General features: G+C 41.1%; 1 protein-coding gene across 1 annotated transcript; it reads left to right on the top strand.

Moving 5' to 3' along the window:
- Positions 1 to 100: 100 nt before the first annotated feature.
- On the top strand, positions 101 to 24,859 carry LOC139715667 (uncharacterized). Its single transcript, XM_071627224.1, has 8 exons — positions 101 to 309; positions 9,878 to 10,068; positions 10,968 to 11,072; positions 11,819 to 11,968; positions 12,347 to 12,956; positions 22,366 to 22,598; positions 23,372 to 23,547; positions 24,169 to 24,859. The coding sequence occupies exons 1-8, from the start codon at positions 192 to 194 to the stop codon at positions 24,857 to 24,859; spliced, it is 2,274 nt and encodes a 757-aa protein (XP_071483325.1). The 5' UTR covers positions 101 to 191.
- Positions 24,860 to 26,760: the final 1,901 nt, after the last annotated feature.

Below are 26,760 nucleotides of genomic sequence, written 5' to 3'. Positions count from 1 at the left end.
GTAGCTAGCTCTCAGTGTACAGTACGTTGCAGTCGTCGCGCCGCGCCACCAAATCACACATGACACAGCTGCTATTTCATGAAGAGGCAGGATACTTTCATCGAATAGGGCCATTTGCTATCAATGGGATGCCAAATTTCAGCGAAGCCAATTTACTAACGATTGTGCCGTTTACACTGCTCAGCTGAAAAATGTCAGAAACCACCTATTTTCCTACTTTGGCTGCACTGAAGAGAGGAATAGAAGAGCTCGAAGAGGCTTCTCGGGTCAAGTTTGTGGTGCTCAATAAGGACAAGGCATTTGGAAATGGTATGGATATTAATATACTAGTAGCAGGGAGGTCCCACCTCCCTGATTAAAGCTAAGTTAGGTTTCTACTGTTATACAGTGCACTCCCGTCATAACGAAATGCTCGGGACCGGCAGTTTTCCTTCGTTATAACGAAATTTCGTTATAACCAAACAAATAGAATATATAACGAAAACAAGGAAGCCACGCATAGATCTATATCTGTATGGTTTAGTCAGCAAAATGTCCAGGAAGACACATCCACGCTAACTTGTAGAGAAGCACTACGTGTGGATAGAGCGCGACTATTGAAATTGCATCAAATTTTGCTTGAACAGGGACAATGATGGGCATTGAACCACTGCGTTGGGGAGTTCGTTCCAGTCTTTAACAGTCGTTATGAAGAAGGAATCCCGGAAAACTGTAGCTCTGTGTCGTTGTTGAATAAATTTTTGATTATTGCCTCTGGTGTCACGTGCGTTGGGTTGAACATAATTATATAGGGGGACGTTGACTAAACCGTTTTTCATTTTGTACAACATGCAAAGCCTCTGATGCTTTCTCCTTGTCTGGAGCGATTCCCAGCCCAACTTGGATAATGCCCTTGTAACAGATCCCTCTTCCCTGGTATAGGTGTTCGTGCAGAATCTGGCAGCCTGCCGTTGGATTCGCTCGAGAGAATTAATGGAGTGTTTAGTGGTAGGGTCCCAGACGGAGGATGCGTATTCGAGTATGGGTCTCACTAGGGCCAGATATGTAGCAGATTTCACTTTCGTATCACAGTTCCATAGGTTTCTGCGGATGACATTCTGCACATTTTGGGCTTTCTTAAGAACTTGCTGAACATGGGGGTTCCAGTTTAAGGTGTTGGATAAGGTGATGCCCAGATAGGGGTGGGACGAAACACTCTTCAATTCGGAATTACAAAATTGATATATGTTGTGGGGTGGATTTCTCTTGCCAAAAGTAATAGTACAACATTTAGATGGGTTGAAGTTCATAAGCCAGGTGTCCTGCCAGTTTTCCAGTGATTTTAGGTCATCCTGAAGAATACCGACATCTTGGGAAGGTGAGATGGATGAGTAAAGCAGACAATCGTCAGCAAATAGTCTGGCTTTAGAAGAAACAGCATTTGGTAAGTCGTTTATATATAACAGGAACCATAGAGGACCAGTGACTGTGCCTTGAGGTACACCTGAGGTGACGCTCGCAGATGAAGAGAAATGACCGTTCAGGACAACTCGTTGGGTGCGATTGGTGAGAAAATTCTGGACCCACGTGGATATCTCACCGTCAAGTCCATAATATTTCAATTTAGAGATGAGTCGGCGGTGTGGAACCTTATCAAAGGCTTTGGTGAAGTCTAACAGTGCCGCATCAACCAAGTTGTTTTTATTCAATTCATGGCTGATATCATGTATGGTTAAGATGAGTTGGGTTTCAGTTGATCTCTTGGCCCTGAAGCCATGTTGGTCATCCGAGAGGATATTATGGGATTCAAGGTGTTTCATCACGTGACTATGGATAATGTGTTCCATAACTTTGCACACTACCGATGTAAGTGAGATGGGACGGTAATTAGCAGGACATCTTCTGTTGCCCTTTTTAAAGACAGCAGCGATATTGGCCTCCTTCCATCCCTGTGGGACAATGCCGGAGTTGATCGATGACTGGAAGAGGTCTTGTAGTGGCATAGCTAACTGTTGGGCGCCAATTTTCAGGAACCATGAAGGTATGCCATCTGGGCCAGGAGATTTGTTAGAGTTCAGACCTTTGAGTAATTTAAGTACTCCATCTTCAGTAATAGTAAGATGATCAATCTGTTTGTGTGGACTGTCGCCAAGCAAGGGGACGTTACCGTCAGGTTCAACCGTGAAAACACTTTGAAATTGATCACTAAGTATATTGGCTTTTAGGTGATCTTCGCTGACTATCTTTCCCTCAAAATCAAGATCAGCGACCCCAAAGCTTTCTTGATTAAGGCGTTTGATAAAAGACCAAAAACGTTTGGGTTCTTCAAGCAGGGCAGACCCTAAGGTGTTCCTGATGTAGGAAGACCGCGATTTCCTAATGAGTTTGTGGGTGGATTTCCTAAAAGATCTGAAAATTTCCCAATCGGCTGGTTTTTCCGATTTTCTAGCTTTATTGTACAAACATTGTTTTTTCTTGACCATACGACGCAGGGTTCTGTCGAACCAAGGTAGGTTGAAGCGGGATGAAGACAATTTATGTGGCACATGGCGTTCCATTATTGAGAGAATGTTTGATTTAATCTCTTCCCATTTTCTGTTCACATCATAATCAAGACAGTTGTTACGATAATATTCAGCAAATTCATGGAGTGATTGCTTGATACCCTCTACATCAGCCTTGTTTCGTAGAAATATTTTCCTTTTGGTTGGACGTTTTCTGAAGGGAGTGATTCTGACATCGATTACAACAGCATCGTGGTCGGAAATTCCTTCCCTACATATGACCTTCTGTACAATTTCGGGATTGTTTGTGAAGACCAAATCAAGTATACTCTCAGTTTTTCCATATCTTCTCGTGGCAGAACTAACATGTTGATACAATCCAAATTCCTCAGCTAGGGAGATCAGTTTACCGGCAACTCCAGTGTTACTGCCACTCTCAACACTGTGATCAGACCATGAGATATTTGGCAAGTTGAAGTCCCCAGTGAGTATAACATTATGTGAGTTAATTTTGTGCCCTATTCTGGTGAGTGATTCCACAAGGTGCTCAGTTGCTTCACCTTTATCGTTGGGTGGACGGTAAAAAACTCCAACGAGCAGTGGCCTACAGCCTTTAATTTTGGTTTCAGTCCAGAGAATCTCACAATCTGAGTTATATTCACTGCAATGAGAAGTAGCCAGGTCCAGTTTGACAGCCTGGAAAACCCCCCCTCCAATTTTCGGTGGGGTCCTGTCTTTCCTGTGTACATCGAAATGATCAGGAAAAATCTCACTACTGTTGATGCTGGGGTTTAACCATGACTCGGTTCCACACAGGATATCAGGTTTGACAGAGTCTACGAGCACCTCAATGTCTCCGGCTTTAGATCTGACACTTTGACAATTTGTAAGAAGTATCTTGAAGTCGTCCTTCTTATTCATTGGGCGCTTCATCTTAATAGAATTAGTGAAATTTCGATTTGGCATTTTAGATGAGACATCTTTTGGCGAAGTCGGCTGAGAAGTGTCTATGGAGTTCAAAACATCAAAGGGATTTTCAGACGAGATGTTTAGATCTACGCTGAAGAATGAGCCAGAAAAGGACAGATTTTCACATTGAGGACAAATCCAGTTGCAAGAGCTATTCATAAGTGAAAAATACGTATCGGAGTCAATGTTACAGCATGCTGTGTGTAGCCACTTATCACAGCTGTCGCATTGAACTGCATGATGATCTCTCAAGATGTCACCATCACACACACTGCAAGGTGCACAGCAACTAGAACAATACCATGGTGTAGAATTTGCAGCTAAGGTTTGGACCTGTTTGAGGGTTTTTCCGGCACAGCTGAGGTGAAAAGATCCTTGACAATCTTCACATTTGAGTTTATTTTTGCTGAATACTAATTTGCTACAAAGGGGACATGGTTCAGTGCGCCTGGGTTTGTGGACAGGGCCAGGATTCATTTGAACATCACCTGAACACATGATCAGGCCCATTACAACGGTTCGATTTGGTTGGAGGTGATGTAGGATATGTCCTTTCTCTCTTGCGGGTGAATGATATAGTGTTACAATGTTGTCCAGGAATTTGTTTCTGTTAGACAACCTCGAATTCCAGATTGGGTCATACATGTACCTTGCAAACAAAGAGCTTGTATCGACTCTGGGTACATACAGGGCATAATTTACGAAAACAGAGCCGGTACCGGTAAATTGATCAGTAGGATCGCAGTATGCTCCAATAGCAACAGAGCCATTCAGGCACGATGATTTGTCTCTCAAAAAGGAAGTATGAGGAATGGATGTACTTACAGTTTGCAATTCCTCATTCCCAGGATGGGTATTCAACAGTCCCCCTAGTACTCTGGCAAGTACAAAAAGTGTGACAGCTGCGTTGAAATTGGTGCGCTGTTGGAACTCAGACTTGTGCATGTTTCCCATGTTAGATATAAGGGAATCAGTGGCCAAGACACATCAGAGGTGGGTTCAAGGTGATAACCCGAAGTGTCGATATGAGCTTGAGGAGTACCGCAATGGAAAACAGGAGGTAGAGTGACCCCACCGTTGACAAAATGGTGGTCAAAGATGGCGGAAATACACGCTAACAAAATGGCAATCCAAAATGGCGGAGCACAAATCAAAACGATCCAAAATGGTGATGATGATGGGCCAGAACATTAAAATACATCAAAAGTAGAACGCAAAAGACACAGGTATCTGGTGAATAAGCTAAAAATACACACAAAGTGGCGTGGAGTGAAGGCAAGAACTATAATTCACGCTGAGAAGATCTTCTGGCTTCGTGGGCGAAGTATGTACAGAGTATGTACAGAGCATCAATCTGGGCTAACTTTGATGGGCAAGTATCGGCGACTCGGCGGTGGCGCAACACGATGCTCCGTATGGGATTTGTGTTACTGACCAGGCGGGCCAGAGCAAAAATTGAGGATAAAAATTCAGCCAGATCACACGTTGAACAACGAAAATAAATACGCAGTAATGCTAAAAAAGCTTTAAAAAGCAGAAATCACTTGTTGGAAATCTGCGATGACAATTCTAAAAACTAAATTTTAACAGATTTGAAAGTTAAAATCCTGCGACAAGGCAGTAGAAGTCCATCCACACAAAGCGCCCTCTAAGTATATGAATATTATGATATTCTGTTTGTTTAATAGATCTACCTGTCGTACACTGGAAAGCTATGTGAACAATAAAACAATTGGTTAATCAATTTCAGATTATTGTATTACAATAAAAGAATTCCCCTCGGAAACTGTGCGTGACACACCAAGCGATGTGACACGTTCGCCCTTGCAGAGACGCTGTAAATGCCTTGTTCCACTACGTATTTTCGAAAGCGATCCGCATTTCGTTATAACGGAGCACATTTCTTTTGTTTTTCTTTGTCAGTGGTGCTCGGAAAAGACTTCGTTATAATGAAAATTTCACTATAATCATGTTCGTTATAAGTGAATTTGTACCATAGACTTTAACAGTTAATGGCGATAATTTTGGGACCAGAAGTTTTACTTCGGTATAACGAAATTTCGTTATAACCGTGTACGTTGTAACGGGAGTGCACTGTATTAAAAGCCATATGCAATAGATTCTATATGACCTGTATAAATCAGATCAACACTAGATTTATACTGACACACTGATTATAGAGTGCATAATAAAACCACTCAATATCCTCATGAAGTGACAAAGCCAGTTCAAGTTCAAGTTCAAGTTCATTTATTTGTCTCTCTTCAAGATATATCAACAAAGAATAAGCTTACACATATATTCTTGCAAAAGCTAACGTTAGAAATCAATACACAGTACAGAAATAAGACAAAAATAAACAAGAATGTGGCAGAGTAGAGTTTGAGGGGGAAGAAAGACGAGGTAGCCTTGGTTGAAGCAGAGTTTGTATTGTAATATAACCGGATTTCTCCAGTTACTGTGGGATCTTTATTGGGTATGTTCGCGGACACCTCACTCGGACTCACAACGATCACATCATATCGCATCATCACGTAGAGAAAACATCAATAATTCACCGAGAAGACAATCGAAGTGCGTGCGAAGAAGAACTTTATTACCGTACTCGCCAATCCGGCTACCCGTCAGGACCAGTCGCCTGACACGATGCACCACTGTATCGCCGCACGAATGGCCGATACACACAGCGTTACAAGACTTTAGTGTACAATACACTACAAAACCACGGGGGGGCTCCGCGGACACGTCCGCCCCCGACGAGCGTCAGCTCACCACTCCTCGCTCCTTCTACCCGAGCGAGAGTATAACCACGTGCGACCCGTGACCCCCATCGAAACTCATACGGTCATGGGGTCACCGCACGCCCCCTACGTCCTAACCAGACGTACCAGAGACACCAACTTCAGTGCTCTAACCTCATTTCATTACACAGCCCCTCCCTAAGACTAGTCAGTCCCTTGACTAGGGCAACTCGGGCTTTACATAAACAATGAAATGACCAAAACCGGATACTACAATCCCGTATCCTACACAAACAGAAACATAAACAATAACGCGAGAACAACATTTTTACATAAACTTCACAGATTAGCGTAAGCACATTTACCTATTCTTACACGCTAAAACAACCAAGTGTATGACGTACATACGCGAAGTGGTTCGCAACTTTGCATTTACATGTATTTACATAACTTAATAAACACACACAAAAAAGATGTGAAAACTGCATCATTACTGAACAAGCGACGTATTTATCACTAGGCCTATGCATCATGGTCTCCCGCCTAGCTTAAACAACGAACGCAGAAGTTACCATCCAAAAGTATAGCTTTTCCGATAGTTTACATTGTATTTACACGTATTTACACACACACACACAAAAAGAAATAAACAAAGCTCTCTTAATAGCAGTCCACATTTTAAAGACAAATAGAACACTGTAGCGTCATAAGTCGTTGCGCCTTCCGCTAGGGGTTCCCGTCCTGCACTCCAACCATAGCGTCTCCGGAGAATTCCTTGCGCCGTCCCACTTGGTGTACCAGATATCCTTATCGTAAGTCATCTCGCAGACCACATGACAGATATGACAATACGTCACTGCTGGTTCAACCTGTCGAAGTAGCACATGGCGTTGCAGGTATGATGCACCTATTGCAGGAATCCCGCAGTTTCCTACATTATATACATTAAGTTGCGGCTGTACACGAGTCACTACAATCACCTGGCGCTCTACCCAGCATCCCTGATACGAGTCATCGCATCGCTGAGGAGAGTTTCGCTTCCTTGGTCGATTGCGCCGGAGATCAGTATGGAAAACGTCGGAGAAATGGATTCATCTTTGCCGGTGTGCAAATCGATAGGGTCAGACTCTGGTCGAACGTCTGCAGCTTCGTTGAGGAACTTCCGAGGTGAATGGTGCCACGAGGACATGACGATCCGGCTCCTGTAAAGGAGCATCAATACCTCCACCAACCTCGATCAAAGACTGCAACAACGGCTCACCAAAGCACTGTTTCATTCGAGCCACGTGCATAAAGCTTTTCTTTCCGATGTTTTCTCTTGTGTTTGGCAGGTCACGTCCGACAACCTTCCTACAACCAGGAACGGACCTTGTCATTTCCGTTGTCAGGATGTGTAGCAACGCAAAATTGCATTAAAATGCACCAGGAACAGAGTTTCGGTCTGATCGTGAAAACATGCATGTGCGCGCATAGCAGGCATTCGATTTGAAGGCACTACTAACGACACTGCAGGCATAGCAGGCATTCAAGGTGAAGGCACCGCTGGCACTACAGGCGCTACTATTTCTTCTTGACGAGTAGGGTCCTACTGTATTTTCTTCCGGCGTAGACTTCTGCCTCTCATACGACTTCAACTTCATGATGTCGGTATTGACAGATGAACTTGCAGGCATACTGGGCATTCAATTTGAAGGCACCGCTGACACTGCATGCGCTATAGGGTCCTCTTGACAGGCGCTATTCTCTCTTTATCTTCTCCAGGCTGCGTAAAGTCTAAAACAATACAGGCGCCTTCGCCGGCAAGCGCCTTTCCCCTGCAGGCGCCTTCGCTCGCAGGCGCCTTTCCCCTGCAGGCGCCTCCGCCTGCAGGCGTCCTTCACTGCAGGCGCCTTCCCCTGCAGGCGCCTTTCACCTGCAGGAGCCTTTCAACTTCAACTGCAGGCGCCTTTCACCTGCAAGCGTCTTTCACCTGCAGGACGAAATATACGCAAGATGAATTTACTGATCCAGACTCACCCTGCAGGCAACGAAAAATATAGTAGGCATTCGTAACGAGGGCACTACTATAGCACTGCAGGATTAATCATCTCTCCTCTAATGCAAAATATGTCACAATAACATGAAAATGATCGTTATAGCAGTCTCCTGGTCCACGCAACCCATCCCGACGCTGCCACCAATGTAATATAACCGGATTTCTCCAGTTACTGTGGGATCTTTATTGGGTATGTTCGCGGACACCTCACTCGGACTCACAACGATCACATCATATCGCATCATCACGTAGAGAAAACATCAATAATTCACCGAGAAGACAATCGAAGTGCGTGCGAAGAAGAACTTTATTACCGTACTCGCCAATCCGGCTACCCGTCAGGACCAGTCGCCTGACACGATGCACCACTGTATCGCCGCACGAATGGCCGATACACACAGCGTTACAAGACTTTAGTGTACAATACACTACAAAACCACGGGGGGGCTCCGCGGACACGTCCGCCCCCGACGAGCGTCAGCTCACCACTCCTCGCTCCTTCTACCCGAGCGAGAGTATAACCACGTGCGACCCGTGACCCCCATCGAAACTCATACGGTCATGGGGTCACCGCACGCCCCCTACGTCCTAACCAGACGTACCAGAGACACCAACTTCAGTGCTCTAACCTCATTTCATTACAGTATTGTAAGGCTCCTCTGAAAAATAATTTACAAGGTAGGGTCTATGTGATTTTAAATTATACCTTAAGTGGTTTAATTAGCAACTGGAAAAAAAAAAGAACATATTAAAAAGATAAATAAAGAATACTGCTTATCATAGTACATACAATTTAAATAGGCAGGAGTATAAAGATTGGCTTAAATAAGCAATCTACACACTACAAACACTAGATCTGCTTAACATATATGTGTAAAATTAACATACATTGTGTATATGCAAAAGCAAGAGTATAAGAAAGCCTACAAAAAGAAAATATAGATAGTGAAAGGAAGAAGGGATGAAATAGAGATTACAAAGGAGGAAGACTAATGAAAATATTTACAGAGGTCATATGAGCATTTAAGAAATACTTTATAAGCATTATCCATCGTTCACATACAGTAAAACCGTTCTGCAACTCTACCCAGGAATGACAAAACATTGATTATCAGTAAAGAATACTTATAACTGTAAGGTACTACACTAGCCATACTTCCTTGCCCTTTGTCATCTCATATTAGGGATCTGTCATTTTCCTGCATGGCTCCAGGGGGGCATTTCATGAAGCACTTTTGTCCGACAACTTGTCGGACAAATTTGCTCTCAGCCAATCAGGTGCAAGGATTTCCGTAGCTTTTAACATTTTGTCAGACGAAATATCTCACAAAACGCTTCATGAAATGCCCCCCAGGTAGTATTGCTAGTAAAGGCGAGAATGGGCCAGCTAGAAAGCTTAATGCGCTATTGATGTTTAGGTTTTGCATGGTGTTTGTGAGCCTCAGACTTGCAATCAATCATGTTCATGCTGGAGAAAACTCACAGAGGTATAGGTTATTTGAGGTTATTTGACTTGGATGGAGCAACACAGCAATAAAAGCACCAAACCTCAATGTGATGTTTGCTCATATGCAATTTTATACAAAGAATATGACTTGTTAAAATGTAAATGCTGTTGAAACACCTCCTGGCCATGGTCCCACACACAGATTTCAACTTCTCTGAGAAGAAGTCCTTCCGTCTCCGCTGGGAATACGACGATGACCTCCACCCCTGCAAGATACCTTTCACGGGAGTCCCGTTCATCGCCGTCGGACGCAAAATGATGGATTGCCACCAGGGCAAGGACAGAAACATTCGACAGAAGGAGAGATATGCCCTTCAGATAGACACAGAGAAGGTAGCTTGCCATGAAATGTTGTGTAGTTGGGGTATAACTACATGCAGTTTTGAAGTGGACTGCTGAATTTAGCTTTGAAAGAACAATTCAATGTGAAGGATGTATATCTTCTTTTTCTTCTTATTTCCATTGTTGTGAAAAAATGATAATAACAATTGATTCAATGAAGACCTGAGTTTGAGAGAGATAGAGAAGTTCAACTGACCTGCAAATGACATGGATGCTCATTCAGTTTCCTCTTCCATTCCAATTGTTTCCTCCTGGAAGTTTTTCTTTTTAAAGTGATGCTTCATAAAAAAAAGTATGAATTATTAGCAGTAAAGTAAGTGCCCATTCCCTCCCCCAACGCCCCCCCCCCCAAAAAAAAAAGAAAATGATAATGACCCAAATAGCATCAGCAAATGAATATGCAACATAGAAAATTATAATTCAAAATGATGGTAACTCATGCCATATGGCCTATTTGGGACATAATTCTGTCGATTAGATATTTCATTTTTGATGGCTACAGCAAAACCCAAAGTAGGATAGTTACATCATGCTGTAAAGAGTAATTAAAAGAAAGAACTGTTCTCAAAGAAACTAATAAAGGTAAAGATGTTTTATGTTCAAAAAAAAAATGGTATGGATATAATCATCCATAGTATTCATTTCTTCCCCTTTAATGCAGTAAGATTTCAAACTTACATCGAATCTAATATTCTGTTAAAAATTGTTATATATTTACAACGTATTTAATTTGCTAAATGTGCATCTCACAGTATTCCTAGTTAGATTGTGACATGCAGTCCTGTGGCTATGCTTGTTAAAATGCAGTTATTTGCTTTGTTTTGTATTTTGTGTGCAATCATTTGAGTCGTGATTCATATTGTTTTGTATTGATTTGATATGTGATACAGAATCCAAATTCCAAGAGGAAGAAGCAAGTCCTCCAAAGGACCAAGAAGGTCTGTTGCCCAGCAACGATCACCATCACACAGATTGCACGACTGCCAGACATCAAGGTATGAGGGTGACTCACAATTCATTGCCAAATATCTGCCAGGAGTTGTGGGTCTGGTGCTCATCTTCAAGATTTAGACTACAGATAAGCAGGCAAAAACTCTGTCAATAATATAGGGACCCCAAGGAAGTACAACTGTGTGTTAGAAGGGGCAGAATTTTGGCAACTCTATGTTTTATTGACATAATTTGTATTTATGTCCTCTTTTTACCCTTCATTTATTTTAAGATGTGATGTGGAAATATAATGTCTTTTAATGTTTCATGATATTTTTGTAAGAATTCAATTCAAGGAGATATTTACACTTGCCATTGGCTAAAATGTTAATGAAGAAAGTTTACATTTGGCATGTTCCATGTTTGACAGTGAAAAGCAATGCATGTTGAACATGCATTCCAGTAGTGTATTCGTGCGGACATGCAGTGCCTAAGGGGTATGCACAATCATGGCAAGTATGAACATGAGTGGATTATCTTCACACTGCGTTCTTGTTCATCAAATATTGCATCGTTTGGAGAGATGATTTGAAGGGGACGATTTCAAAGGCATTACTTAGAAATGAAGCAGGAATTCTAGATATGAGTAGCACTTTAGAATCCTCAGCATTTTCCATGGCAGTAACCATATTTTTTGTCAACTGAGATGATATCAAGGATCTTTAATATTTCAACTAAGATCTAATAGGTGACTGAATGCCAGATGCTATCTCAAATCACATTGCATCCAAATCTGCCTCACTACCACCAGATCAAAGAGAACAAGGAGTGGACCAAGCGAATGGCTGCTGCTGAATTCCGGAAGATGTTGTCCAAGGGACATAAGCCCCAGCAGAAGTCAGAGTTCTATGCTCTGTTTCCCAGAGATGAAGACCACAAGGGCCACCCCATCAAGAATGAAGTAAGAGGCTTTCCACCCTGGAAAAATAGCCCTTGGTATGTTTTGAGGCACCTAGAGTCTTCCTTTCCTTTTCTTCAACATCTCTCCATCCACCCATCCAAGATCACTTCCCTTTTCTCTTCCTGTGTCCAAAGTCTCAAGTGTCAACTGACATTTATTGATAAGTACACTGTATCTAGTGGTTGTCACTTATGCACCAATCTGCTTGAGCTTCTGAAATTCAGTAATTTGTGATTTTGCCTGCTCTGACATTTGAGTAGCTTTGCATCAAGAGCCCAATATTGTTATTAATTTTTTTTTTTGTATGCTGTTTTTCTTGTATCACTCTTGGAATGTGGCACCCCATCTTCACTGTATCAAACCCTACCTTCGTCACAGGCTGCTGGGTTGCGTGAACCCACCATTCCCGAGGTTGTGGACAAGGTGCGTGCCCTGACTCGAGAAGGGATCACCAAGGTCAGTGTGATGAAGCAGCACATCGTGAATTTCCTACACAAAGAGATGCACATCACGGATACGCTGCGGAGGCGCTACATGCCCACCAACTCGGACATCAGCAACATCATGTCTTCGGTCAGGCGGAAAACGAAGCACAATCCCGACAGCATGGCCGACTCCATCTCCGAGATGCGCAGGAAGAATCCGAGTGATCTTGTGCTGTACCGCGCGAGTTCACCCAAGCACGAGCTTCTGTTCTGCTACCAGTCGACATGGCAGAGTAGGTTGCTGAATCGCTATGGCAACCACAGTTGCCTCCTCGATGCTGCCCACCGCACAAAGGCGTGCATAAAACCCCTCTTCCTGCTGTTTGTCAGAACGAATGTGGCATATGTTGCAGTTGGAGCATTTGTTGTAGACAATGAGAATGTGGCATCAATACAGGAAGCCCTTATGATCTTCGCCAAGTGGAACCCCAACTGGTCGCCAGCTAACTTCATGGTGGATGTCTCAAGCAATGAAATCAAGGCAGTGGAATCTTGCTTCAAAGGTACTGACAGAACAGTGCATTCACACTACCAACACTATTCGCGATGCTTTGACAGTGAAAACGCCGTCCTTACACCGTGATTTAGTCGTCCTATGGTTGTGCTTTCGTCGTGAAAAAGTCGTGGTTTTATTGTGATATCGCTGTGAAATCGATGAGGTAGATAATGAGGTAGCCCCTTTGTGATGTTAATAGATCTTTGTTCGCCCTCTTTAGAAAATGTAACAATCGGAACAAAAGCACAGTTCTGGCGAGGGTGTCTTGATCGGACTCTCGAAAGCTTTTGTTATAGCGCAGCAAGCCGTCCGCAAATTTCTATAGTCGCGTGGATTAGATTACTACCATGGCTTACCGTTAGATTACTACATTGTTTGAATTCCCTCAGTTCATCGCGCTTTGCCGCCCGGGCACACGATAATCGCTTCGACTGCGAAGTGCACACAGTGAGGACGGAAAAAAAAAAGATATAAACTTTAGCGAAAGTGCATGATCAGACTCTAGGTATATTCTGAAAACATGCATCTAATCGATCGCTTATTTTCCGTCGCAAATTACATGGTAAAATGTGCAACAAAATCATTTGTATTTTACGTAAAAACGTTTTATAAGACCTCCGTGAACGTAATGTCAACGTAAAGCGTGAACTCAGTAAAATCGGAGAAACAGTAAACACCCTGCCTCACTCAAAACATCTGTATACTCTCCCTTAATCTGCATCGATTTCCACTCCAAATTTCACTTCGATGGAGTTTGTAATCCGTTCCTGTCGCCGTAACGAAAATGTCTAGAACATCAATGGTACTGAAAATGACTTTCCGAATATTCCGATGTATCAAAGGCAGGGCTCGACACTAACGGTGGCCCGGTGGTCCAAAATTTCAGAAATGAAGATTTTGATGGCCCGATCGGGCCACCAAAAAAGGTCGGATGTTTGCCTTTACTTTTAGAAATGAACAGCGGTAACAATCGGCTCCGTAAGATGCTAAAATTAATGTCAGATGTTTGCTTTATTTTTGGCAATGAATAACGGTAATATTCGACTCCGTATGATACAATAATGAATGTCGGATCTTTGCTCATACATTGTACTTTTGGAAATGAATAACGGTAAGATTCAGCTCCGTACGGTGCTGAAATTAACGTCAGATACTAGTATTTGATTTTGCGTTCGGAAATGAATAAAGATAACATTCGGCTCCGGAAGATGCTGAAATAAAATAATGTCGAATATTTGCTTTGACTTTCGGAAATAAATAACAGTAATTTTCAACTCCGTACGATGACAAAATAAATGCCGGATATTTGCTTTTACGTTCGAAAGTCAATAACAATAACATTCAGCTCCGGAAGATGCTGAAATAAATGTCAGATGTTTGCTTTCAATTTTGGCAATGAATAACGGTAATATTCGACTCCGTATGATACAAAAATGAATGTCGGATCTTTGCTCATACTTTTGAAAATGAATAACGGTAAGATTCAGCTCCGTACGGTGCTGAAATTAATGTCAGATACTAGTATTTGATTTTGCGTTCGGAACTGAATAAGGATAACATTCGGCTCCGGAAGATGCTGAAATAAAATAATGTCGAATGGTTGCTTTGACTTTCGGTAAGGGATAATGATAACTTTCAACTCCGTACGATGATAAAATAAATGCCGGATATAATATTTGCCTTTACGTTCGAAAGTAAATAACAATAACATTCAGCTCCTGATGATGCTAAAGTAAATGTCGAATGATTACTTTCCCGTTCGGAGATGAAAAACAATAATATTCAACTCCGTACGATGATTAAAATGTCGGATGCTTGCTTTTACTTTCGAAAGTAGATAGCAATAACATTCGGCTCCGGAAGATGTTAAAATAAAAATAATGTCATGATGATTGCTTTTACGTTGGAAAGTGAATAGCAGTAATATTCTGCTCCGTACGAAGCTAAGATAACTTTCGGATGTTTGCTTTTAAATTTCGAAATGAATAACAGTAACATTTAGATGCATTCGATGGTAATATTAACGTTTCATGTTTAATTGGTTTGACGTACGGAATGAATAACAATATAGTATTCAACTCCGTACGATGATGAAATATATGCCGGATGTTTGCTTTTCCGTTCGAAATTAAATAGCAATAACATTCAGCTCCGGAAGATGCTAAAAGAAATGCCGAATGATCCCTTTGACGTTTGGAAATGAATAACAATAATATTCAACTCCGTACGATGATTAAATAGATTACAGCTCGTTATTCCGAGGGTTCGTTGAAGGCTCTTCGGTACGAAGATTCGTTATTCCCAAGGTTCCCGGCGTTGTTCCGAATTTCATTTTCTGATTGACTATTCTTCGGAATAACGAACCTTCGGAATAACGCCACAATTAATGTCCAGATTAAAGAACCCGTTTTCATTTTTGGATTAACGAACCTCTAGGTATCATCCTAGGGAGACTTTGTGTGTTTTGGATTAACGAACCTTCGGAATAGCAAACCATCGGAATAACGAACAGCACCCATAAACTAAATGTCTGATGTTTGCTTTTATGTTCGAAAGTAAATTGCAATAACATTCATAATAATCTATAAGCCTATTTGCTAAATCTTAGAACTCAGAATAACAGTAAGATGATTGAATGTTCTATTCATTTATTTTCGACATGACGCACTTCAGTAATATTTGATATTTGTTTTTCTTTGTAGTAGGACCGATGTAGTTTTTCTTAAGTTTTTCTTGATTTTTTTTTTCGGGCCACCAGAAAGTTAGTGTGGAGCCCTGATCAAGGTCATTGGCATGTTAGCCCGATCGGACGCTGTGTTTTTTTTTTAAAGAGTATAGAAGCGCACGAATGTGATTTTTACTACGACTGGGCTGTGTATAGTTATGCCACTTGATAAATGTTGATGTACAGCGAGAGTTATCAACATTTAAATTATGTAGGAAGCGTGATCGTTCGTATTTTGTCATGAGGGTATTTAAACTTCAGATAAACATCTCATTTCTCCCATGCCGTGTGGCGGAATCCGAATGACTGTCACAAACTACATTCGAGTAAACCTCTATCAATGTACCTTATTACCACGCCACACTACATACATTGTAGCTAACACGAGTCCATGAGAGTAATGCGTTGCCATGCATCCACGTGCGTCCGCACTACCAGTGAGCGGTCAGTGCAGGTGCGCAGAGCACTTGTACAAAGTGATACGTGCACCTGATACTCTGGCGTGAACCATGCAGGGCCGTATAAAGAGAGTGGCCATCTCGCTTTTTGGCTTATGTGTTTTGAAGCCTGTGATTGGTCAAAAGCTGGTCCCATGATCTACAGGCGCCATGTCGTTACTAAAGTGCGCTCATAATGCAGTGCCCACTGTTTACGACCACAGAACTGTGTTTACGACCCCTTCGGCTTGGTTATTTTGTTACGTCTGAGCGTACACGCTAACCCTGTTACGTGTAATACGCGGTAACGACATGGCGTCCAAAAATTAGCAGTTGGCCAGACTCTCTTTATATACGGCACTGGCGTGAACTTTAAACTCCTTCCACATGGATGAGAAGACCGGACAAGATCGACGCGACGGGTACAAGTGTCGATCACTAATCAATTAAAAGATGACTAGTATTCACACTGATTATGCCTGCATGGATAAGAATTTCAGCACAGCCTTTTTATTCACTTCCAATATGGGGTCTGTAGGCCTATATATTTCCGAAGTATACTTTCTCTCATGAGTCGATGGAATACTAGTACAAACTTACATGTATTCGTTTCTCTTGTCAGGCACAAAGAGAAAGAGGGAGAGAGAGGGGGTGGGAAACAAACAATCAGAATACTGTTAGCGTTCGTTTAATACATGTACATTATAGTTTAATACATTCTTAACTTGAAGCTATAATTTCTCGAATATTAATTCATTGCCTTTCCCACGGCCCTCAGAAACTAAAGTTCATGAACTTGCGGTGTGTCTTGTTTATCATGTTTGGCACGTAAGGAATGCGCGCATACTACTAGACAGGGCGTGTATTCTTCTGCCATTTCTTTCTTCGAAGTCCGAAATGTAATAACCGTCGAGTAGGTTTATTTCATGTTAATCATGTTTCAGATGCATGCATGCCTGAGAGCGTTCGTTCGTCGTGAACCTTCGAACTTGCTCTATACTGAGACAATAATTTCGGGAATTTCCAAGGCAACTGAGTAATATTTCTTTTTTAAAACCATTAATAAGAACAAATGTAACCTGCTAATTGCTTATCGATAAATCGATAAAGTTAAAACTATCGTTCTTGTGCCTCACAGTGGTGTGGAGCGTATGCCGTTGAAACGTTCTTTTTAATGATGGAATAAAAAACAAGAACGCAGTTTGGTCGACCGTTCACAAGTTTAGCATGCTGTTCGCGCCAATATTTGTGTCTTGTGTCTTTCTTACGTGCGAAAAAGTTTGCTAGCGGATTACAAATCTCCCGAGTTTTGTAACCTGCTAATTTGTATGCGTGTATAAGAAGACATTGTAGGCTTCCTGCCAACCTCTTCAGGATATTAAACATCGTTAGAAAATATTTCAAATATTCCACCAAGTGTCTATACCAGATTGTTGTATTTCAGTTCTAAAAATGCAAAAGCTCCCCCGTGTGAGAGGGGGACACCCCCTTCTCCACACATTACTAGTATAGACTTCTCTTCACTCACATAAAGTTGGTTACAGTGAAAGACGCACACGTCCATCAGAAGATGGCTGTAGCCATTCTCATTGTTCCCCGATCGATCAGTACACATTTTCTTTTTCTTGTTTTTTGTTTTGTTGAAAAAGAATAAAAATATTGTAACAAAGTGTGAATTAGATCGTTGAAATTCAGATCTCGATACAAACTTTCCTCGCACCTTTAATCATCATTTATAAAGTTCTTACACAGTGACAGACGCGCACGGGACTCACGAGGTGACAGAAAAATCACGATTTTATAGCCATGCCCACTGTCCCAGAGTATTAAATTTCTTACATTTTCTTTAAAAAAAAATGTACACATGATGAATTCCATAAAAATGGTGTTGAATATCATATCTAAAAATACAAATGCACCCGCGATGGTCTGTCACAAGCTCTGTGCTCTCTATTATGCTCCAGCTCTCCCTCGATTACGTGCTCTTCCCCTCCCGCACACGTAAATATGGATATAGTGCCTATACCTGTTACATGTATCTTTGGACACTGTTCCATACGAGGGTATGATTAACCCCTCCCCCCCCCCCCAAAAAAAAAAAAAATGCAATCGTTACATGGAGTTTCCGCCAGATGTTGCTTACGCTATATGAATAAAAAACCGCGTAGATAAGTAACAATTACCATAGGTACTCTCTTAAATTAAGCTCTTACCATAGAGGTCACATCAGTCGGGTCACTAATAAAAAGAACTGTTCATAGATAATCATATAGGGGCCAACCCCGATTTGTAAAGCCTGATGTTCTGTTTTTCTATTTTGTTTGCATTTAATCTTATACAAACGTATACAAACTGTTTCTTGACATAAAAGCCAAGGTGCTCCCTGCCCCATCGTAGGTTGTTTAACAATGACCCGGATATTCATTAACTCCTTGCGGCTGGAAGCTTTTGTGCTTGATGATGATATCAAAAGGTGGAACGGCATTGAGTCGCTGAGCTGCGCATGCATGACAAACGATGACCGAGCTGTGCCGATATAATGGGTCGGTTTGGAGATGGATCTTTTCCACCTCCCTGGTTCGATGTAGAAGGTAACATGGACATTATAGTACACTTCGTCGTCAGAAAACGACTAACAGTTATTTACTGTTGATCACCAAATCCTCGAAGTAGTATTCAGAGTAATTTCACAGTTCAAAATTTAACTCCCTTTAATCTCGTAAGCAGTTTATTACATGCAATTCGGTAAAACGTGAGATCGTATGGGTTTCGCATTGTCATGATCATGTTGTTTATATTACTCGAAAATATCAATAAATGAAATTCTTGCCTCGTATTGTTTTCATTACAACCGATTGAAAATTTGTTTTATATCGACGTAAACTGTGAATTCGTGAATACAAATGAAAATTACTTGACTGGACATGCATGGGCACTTAAAATCTGATCTATCCACAAAGAATATACGTGAAGATTATCCCGTATTAATTCTATCAAATTTTGTTAAGGACAGAATTGCATTATTGTTGATAACGGAATTCATGATGCCGTAATTACGATAATTTACCATCCACTGAATCGTAATATTGCTGTTAATGATACGGAATGTTGCTATAATCAGAATAACGAGTGCCGCTTAGTTATTTCCGCGTGCAGTATATGTCGTATATGTTGTTTGTAACAATACTCCGTCATATTTTGAACGGGCCAAGACACAATCACTCGCCCTGCGTATATATACTGTACATAATTATGACATAGTTCACGATATCCCGCTCGATAAAATGATTGGATGAAATGAGCGGCAACTTCTTAGCACTTCTGATTCTTGAGCAGATATATAATTTTCTTTAAGAGAATATCCATATCAGCGTTTTAAGCTTCATGATTTAAACTACGGAAATTGTTCTGTCTGTAGGCTGTGTTATCAACAAGGTTCTATATCTGAAAGAGAAACTGCAAGAGACTTTCAGTTTGCCACTGCTCTGCGTGGAAGTTTCGTCCGCATTTGCACGCTGTCAGGGGCCGAATATATCACTGTCATTATCGTAACACCTCGTCTTCATCATTATCACAAGCGCCCTCGATCCATCATTATCATCATCAAAAGCATTAAAAAAAATTTTCAACGTCATAGGGCTCGACACTAACGGTGGCCCGGGGCCACCAAAAAAACACGTCGGGCCCCTAAAATTTCAGAAATTAAGATTTTGGTGGCCCGATCGGGCCACTAAAAAAAGTCGGATGTTTGCCTATAATTACTTTTGAAAATGAACAGCGGTAACAATCAGCTCCGTAAGATGCTAAAAAAAAATGTCAGATGTTTGCTTTTAACTTTGGAAATGAATAACGGGAATATTCGACTCCGTATGATACTAAAACAAATGTTAGATGTTTGCTTATACTTTTTGAAATGAATAACGGTAAGATTCGGCCCCGTACGGTGCTAACATTAATGTCAGATATTTGATTTTGCGTTCGGAAATGAAAAGGATTCTTAACATTCGGCTTCGGAAGATGCTGAAATAAATGTCGAATGTTTGTGTTGCCGTTCGGAAATAAATAAGAATGATATTCAACTCCGGATACGATGATGAAATAGATGCCGGATGTTTGCTTTTATACGTTCGAAAGTAAATAGCAATAACATTCAGCTCCGGAAGAAGCTAAAGTAAATGTCGAATGATCCCTTTGACGTTCGGAAATGAATAACAATAATATTAAACTCCGTATGATGATAAAATAAATGCCGGATGCTTGCTTCTACGTTCGAAAGTAAATAGCAATAACATTCAGCTCCGGAAGATGCTAGAATAGATATCGAAAGATCCCTTTAACGTTCGGAAATGCATACCAATAATATTCAACTCCGTACAATGATTAAATAAATGTCGGGTGTTTGCTTTTACTTTCGAAAGTAAAGAGCAATAACATTCGCTCCGGAAGATGCCAAAATAAATATCAGATGATTGCTTTTAGGCCTACATTCGTTTGGAAGTGAATAGCAGTAACATTCTGCAACATACGATGCTAAAATAAATGTCAGTATTTTGCTATAGCATTTCGAAATGAATAACAATAACATTCAGTTGCGTTGCATGGGAAAATAATGTCTGATGTCTGCTTTGACGTTCAAAAATGAAAACAGTAACATTCGGCTCCGTATATACGATGCTAAACAATTGTCAGATTATTCATTTCACTTTCGGAAGTGGGGACAGCAATAGCATTCGGCTCCATGCGATAATGAAATAAATGTTGGATGTTGAAATGAATAACGGTAATATTCTGCTCCGTACGATGCTAAAATAAATAACACATTGTTGTTTTTACATTTGGAAATGATTAACGGTATCTATCGGCTCAGTTAGGTGCTAACATAAATAGCGGATGTTTACTTTCACGTTCGGAAATGAATAGGGCCTAAGGATAATATTCAGCTCCGTAAGATGCTAAAATGAATGTCGGTTCTTTGCTTTTACATTTGAAAATGATTAACAGCAACATTCGGCTCCGTAAGGTGCTTAAATAATAGTAAAATTGGATGATTGCTTTTAATACAATTTTGTTTGTTTTAGGCTTTCAATACCGATGTAGAAATAAGGACGATACGATAAAATTAGAAGCTGAATGAATATTAAACGACATGTCTCACGTCCCGCTCAGGCATCTTGCACTTCTTTAATTTATGGTCTTGGTAAACACGACACGTGGTACGCGCCTGCCGCGATATAACGCATTGAAGAACCTGCATGGTAACGTACATAAACACGCATGCGATCTGTCGTAATTAATGTGGTAGCGAACGCAGGGATTTACGAAGACGAATACACATGCTTCGTTGCATGTCTTTTCATGCTATTCTAGGTGCTCGCGTCGATCGACGAAACCATACTATACTGTTACAAACGACATGAACAATGCAAGTGGAGCTTCGTTTGTTGTATCGAAATGGATAAACAAGGTGCTGGAACCAAGATTATCAGCGGATTATCAAACTTTGCAACGCTCCAGAAGCACTGAAACAGCATGATTTGATCGTTCTTCGGCCGTGAACTAGTAGTGAAAAAGTCGTGGTTTTGGAGCCCAAGAGCTGCGGACAAAAGCCGATGTAACAATCGGCGGATTATCACCATGAATAGCATGTGTCTTTTGTTCGATTTTCACGCTGCATAACAAAAGAGTCACTCTAGCCGGCGAGGGGGCGAGGCAGGATGTCGGTGATTGTTCTGCCCGAAAAGCACGACTTTTTCACGACGTAACAACTACTAATCCACGGTAATATCACATCGATTCCAGCACATTTTCACAACTCGTTCACCACCTAATCACAACGCAATCACGGCAAAACCACGGGGACAATATGTAAGTGCAAAAGCACGACTTTTGCACGACTAAATCACAACGAAACCACAAGTAAAGGACGGCGTTTTCACTGTCAAAGCATCGCGAATAGTGTTGGTAGTGTCATTTGGCTGTCTCCATCAAAGCAATGATATTTCTTTGTTATCACTGCTCCTATGCTTGCTAATATACACATTGGTTCTTTGATTATGCCCTCCAAATCAAGGTGCTCTTGTGTTGGACATAAATCCTTATATAATGCAGTAACACTCCTAAGAATGTGATTTTCTGTTGATTTGATTAAGACTCGGATGCCAAATAGAATTTCTGTTCAGTCCCATATGTGCAATTTGATGTCATATACACTTCTTTCAAAAGTGAAATCTCAACTGTTGCCCTCTGCTGTGTAGACTGCAGGGTCGTCCTGTCAGATTTCCACCGCGAGAGAGCCTGGGCTGCTTTCACCAACAAGAGCATGGACCAGAAGAAGGACTCTGTGCTCACCATGTTGCGGCGCATCGCCCATGCAGAGTCTGCGGAACGTTACCGCGAGTCCCTGTCCCGGCTCCTCGGCAGCACAGAGATGAAGGAACACGAAGGCTTCCGCAGTCTGCTGACCAATACCTGGCTACCTCAGGCCAAGGTCCGTGTCCAGTCCAGTCCATTTCTAAAATATGAGGCACACATTAAGAAAAAAAAAAAACACCCAAAACTTTCAATTATTATGTTGTTGCTTGCCTTATGTGTTTGTTTTCTTTCTGTAGAGAAAATCCGTATCGCCTTAATGTCATGTGCTTAAAGGTTTAAATCAGAAAGAAATTAATGCATATCAAAGTAAATCTATTGGACTATACAGAAAAAAATATATATTCTTGGCAGGCGTCCCTTCATAGCTTTAGCAAGGTACGGTAGAAGACATCATTTTTATGTACATGAAATAACATCTGCGTGGCATATTGAGTTTCAGAATTCAACCTCACAATGTTAACCATTTAAATATTGAAAGGGTCTTCATTAATTTCCCTGGTTCCTTGCTTTGGGAGTTATTATGAAAATCCAGCTTGGGAAAATCCTGAATCATGCTATTTTGTAATCAACAGTTCGTAACAAGTTATGCTGACTCTTCAAATGTTGAAAGGGTCCTCCGTAATTTCCCTAATTTCTCTACTCCAGGAATTAGTATGTAAACCCAGCTTTGCAAAGCACTGTGATATGAAATTATGTCATCAACAGTTCTCTACACAGTGGTACTTGATGCATTGTTCTCAAGTCCAGCATATTTTTAAACCCACTCACAGAGGATATATTTGCAAGTGACCGTTTGAATTGTTTTGCTGTTTTGCATGATTTGCACCCTTTGAGGTGGTATTCCACCAGATTTTGTTTTTATTCAATTATGGTGTGGACTCTGCACAGAGATGGGTGCGCTGCTTCCAAGATGAGAGTTTCTACATCGCGGTGCATGCGGGCAGCGGCGTCGAGAAGCAGAACGAAGCCCTCAAGTATGACAACATGGAGGACTATGAGAACTGTTCCCTCAGAGATCTGGTCTCGGGGCTCATCATGACCTTCTTTCCAGACTCCTACCGGATGTAAGGGAGAGAGTGTCATTTGCCATTTTGTCAGATTTTTACATTTGTTATAGTGAAGTGCTGCCTGTAAAAAATTCTGTGTGTGTACCAAATTTTAGGATATGCTTAAAGGTCCTGTTTACCTTTGGGAGCTGTGATTTAAAAACTGTTCAGGATATCACATTTCATGCATATGTGTAGGTCTGTTGTACCACAAAACATCCTGCCATATATAATTTTTGGAACAAAGCCTGAAATATAAGGAGATGTCAGTATTTTTCTCAATAAACCGTAACTGTAGACGGTTTAGTCTGGAAACATTTTCATTTAAAAAAAATTGTTCACATTTTGTAAATTTAACAATATTTAGCATTGATTTTACTGATTCAAATTTTTACAGTAGTTATTTCTATCCCTAACTCACGTTTTAGAACTATTTTAAAACACTAATGCTGGTTTTTTGTTTCATCTGCAAATGATAGATTATGCCTTTAACATTGCAGTCTTATATAGGTGAAGCTGATTGATATGTTACTACGTTAAGCAACATTTGGTTCTTACTCTGCTTTCTCGCTTGTCAAACTGGCAAAAATGACAGCTGTCTGTTTTACATGGTAACCCGTTCATATCTCTTGAATGCAGATATTTGGAGCGCAATGCAAGATCATCGCCTGGCTACAGTCAGTACAATAGCAACATTCCTTCATTCTTGCGCAACCGGCCAAGGAGCATTGTCCGTCACATCCAGGACCGCATGAGGGGTGGGATCGCCAAGGAGTGCATCCAGCACTGCGGGGACGGCATCTTCACGTTCCTCCAGGCCAATGGTAATCACAGCTTGAGCTTCGGCAAGGAGGGCGCTGTTCCCCACTGCACCTGCCGTGACTGGCAGACGCACTACCTCCCGTGCAAACACTTCTGTGCGGTCTTTGCGCATTTCCCCGAATGGCAGTGGGACAGTCTGAGCGACACGTACCGCAACAACCCCATCCTCAAGCTTGATGAGGCATTCCTCGTTAAGGACAACCAACCCCGGGTGGAGCCTAGTGAGGGCGAGCTGAGGGACCTGGAGATCGTGGAGGATCCTGCACGGGAAGAAGAGGAAGAGAGGAAGCGAGCAGTCCGGGAATGCAGTGACACGATGAAGCAGATCAATGCATCGCTGAAGAAGCTGAAGGACACCAGCCACCTCCAGGAAGTCCAGAAAAGCCTCAGAGAACTCCTAGAGGATGTCAATGCAAGGGTGTCTCTGGAGGCCTTAGTGGCACAGACTGTCCTGACTGCAGATGCCTCGGTAGAGCATGATGGTGCCTCTGGACTGCTTGCATTGTGAGGCAGCCTTAGTGGATGATACAGTGGCATCAGGGTTAATAAAAAGTGTGCACATTGCCCAGCCCACTATGACTCATGAACCAATGACCGCTCTACCATCATGATTGCCTGATTATACTCTTATTATAGTTTTATAGTGACTGTTAATATCTGGTCACTAGAGCGTGCAATGAATTCTTGTAGTAACACCTATGCCATCTTGCCAGACGATGATGTGTCAAACTGAGAACACTGCCTAGAATTTTTATCTATCTGTGCTGGTCACATGATGAAGTATAAGACATCACACCTTGGACTTTGTTTATGATCATGCCAAAGCTTCTTGGTAGTAAAGGTTCACAACAATGTACTCTGCAGCCAAAGTTTGTGCAAGGAATGATACGTGCTGGACATGCTCTTCTTAGTTTATGAATTGAAGAGACCAATACTCATGTCACATCATAGTAAAGATACTCTAATTCATTTATCTAGATGATTGCGATTCATGCTTTCACTCTGTGGGTGCTTGAAGCATAATTCAGCAACAGTTAATTGCCTAATTATATAGGGAAAGAAACCCCAGTACAACGAGGTTGCAGGGTCTGCCAAATTTTAACTCATTATAACCGGTGTTTTGTTGTACACCTACCAAATATGAGATGAGCTAAATACAGTACAGGGTATTTGGAAAATCAGGATTGCTGAATTCACCTCGATATAAGCGGTACCTCATAAAGCAACTTCCTATTGTGGGGTTTCCTTGTACTCTTCAATACATTGTTTATTAAATGTCACATATCCTTTTTTACTTTGATGTACTAGGCCAAGGTAATTTGGTTACCAGAAAGAGGATGAAAAGTATGGCTGCAGATTGAAGTGGAACTGGCTTGAAGGTTGAGGGGACGGTTAGGGTTAGTGTAGGGGAGGCACTATAGAATTGAAATTCATTAGGGAGGCTAATTTGTGTTCTCTTGTTGGTAATAAAACTGGTACTATGAGGTATAGGAAGGGACTTTGGTAAAGTTTGGAGTATTCTTTACTCAGGCACAGGAGCAATAGATTGGAAGGTTAGTGCAACAAAAGTGGGTGCAACGTGGATTTGAAGTAATTTGCCAATAGTGCGAGGCTAATAGTGCAATAGCTTACATGTACATGTACCTGTTACTCTTGGTTCTACTTTTCTCATGAACCTATTTCTATATTATTTTGTTTTCTTTTGTATTGACTGTCTGTCATATATGTTTATATACAGTGTTTGTAGCTTGTCTTTTTACCCTACACTGTATTGTTGTTTTTGTCGTTTATTTGACTTGATTAATTTGTTCATGATTTTTCTCAGAATAGCATATCAATGGCCTCTCTAAAAATCAGCTCTTGTGGCTGATCAGTCAAGGGAATTTTTATCCTGCGATTAGATGAAATAAACAGACAAACTTGTATTCATTTATTTCTGTCTTTTATTTATAATTATAGTGCTTTGTACCCCCTTCCTGTGTGTGCTCCTTGGCATCTTGAATACTCGCACTGCATTTTATTTTTACCTCGATTCAGAAAAGAACATCGCTTTAAAAGTCATTTCCAAAGCAAGTCACTTTGACAACTTGACAATAACAATGATAATAATAATACAGGTGTAATAACAAATAATAATACATTTTTAAAGTGCATAATAAGCACATGCTTCTTTATGCACTGTGCAATTCAAATACAAAATACAAACAAATGAATGACTAGCAAGTATGACAATCAACAAAATAGATACAATAATTAACAAAAGGGGTAATGACTTTATCTAGGAAGACGGAAAAAGTGGGTTTTAAGAATGGATTTGAAATTTGCAAAATTGGGTGCACGTCAAATGTTTTGTTGACAAAACCCTATGCATTGAATATCAATAAAGTTATCTATTTGTGTATATATGTC

Source organism: Diadema antillarum, unplaced genomic scaffold (genome assembly GCF_040938485.1).
Source record: "Diadema antillarum isolate AM-2024a unplaced genomic scaffold, OU_Dant_1.0 scf00000053, whole genome shotgun sequence".
Classification (NCBI taxonomy): Eukaryota; Metazoa; Echinodermata; class Echinoidea; order Diadematoida; family Diadematidae; genus Diadema; species Diadema antillarum.
The sequence above is the reverse complement of the archived record's forward strand: the minus strand, read 5'-3'. Positions and strand labels throughout refer to the sequence as shown.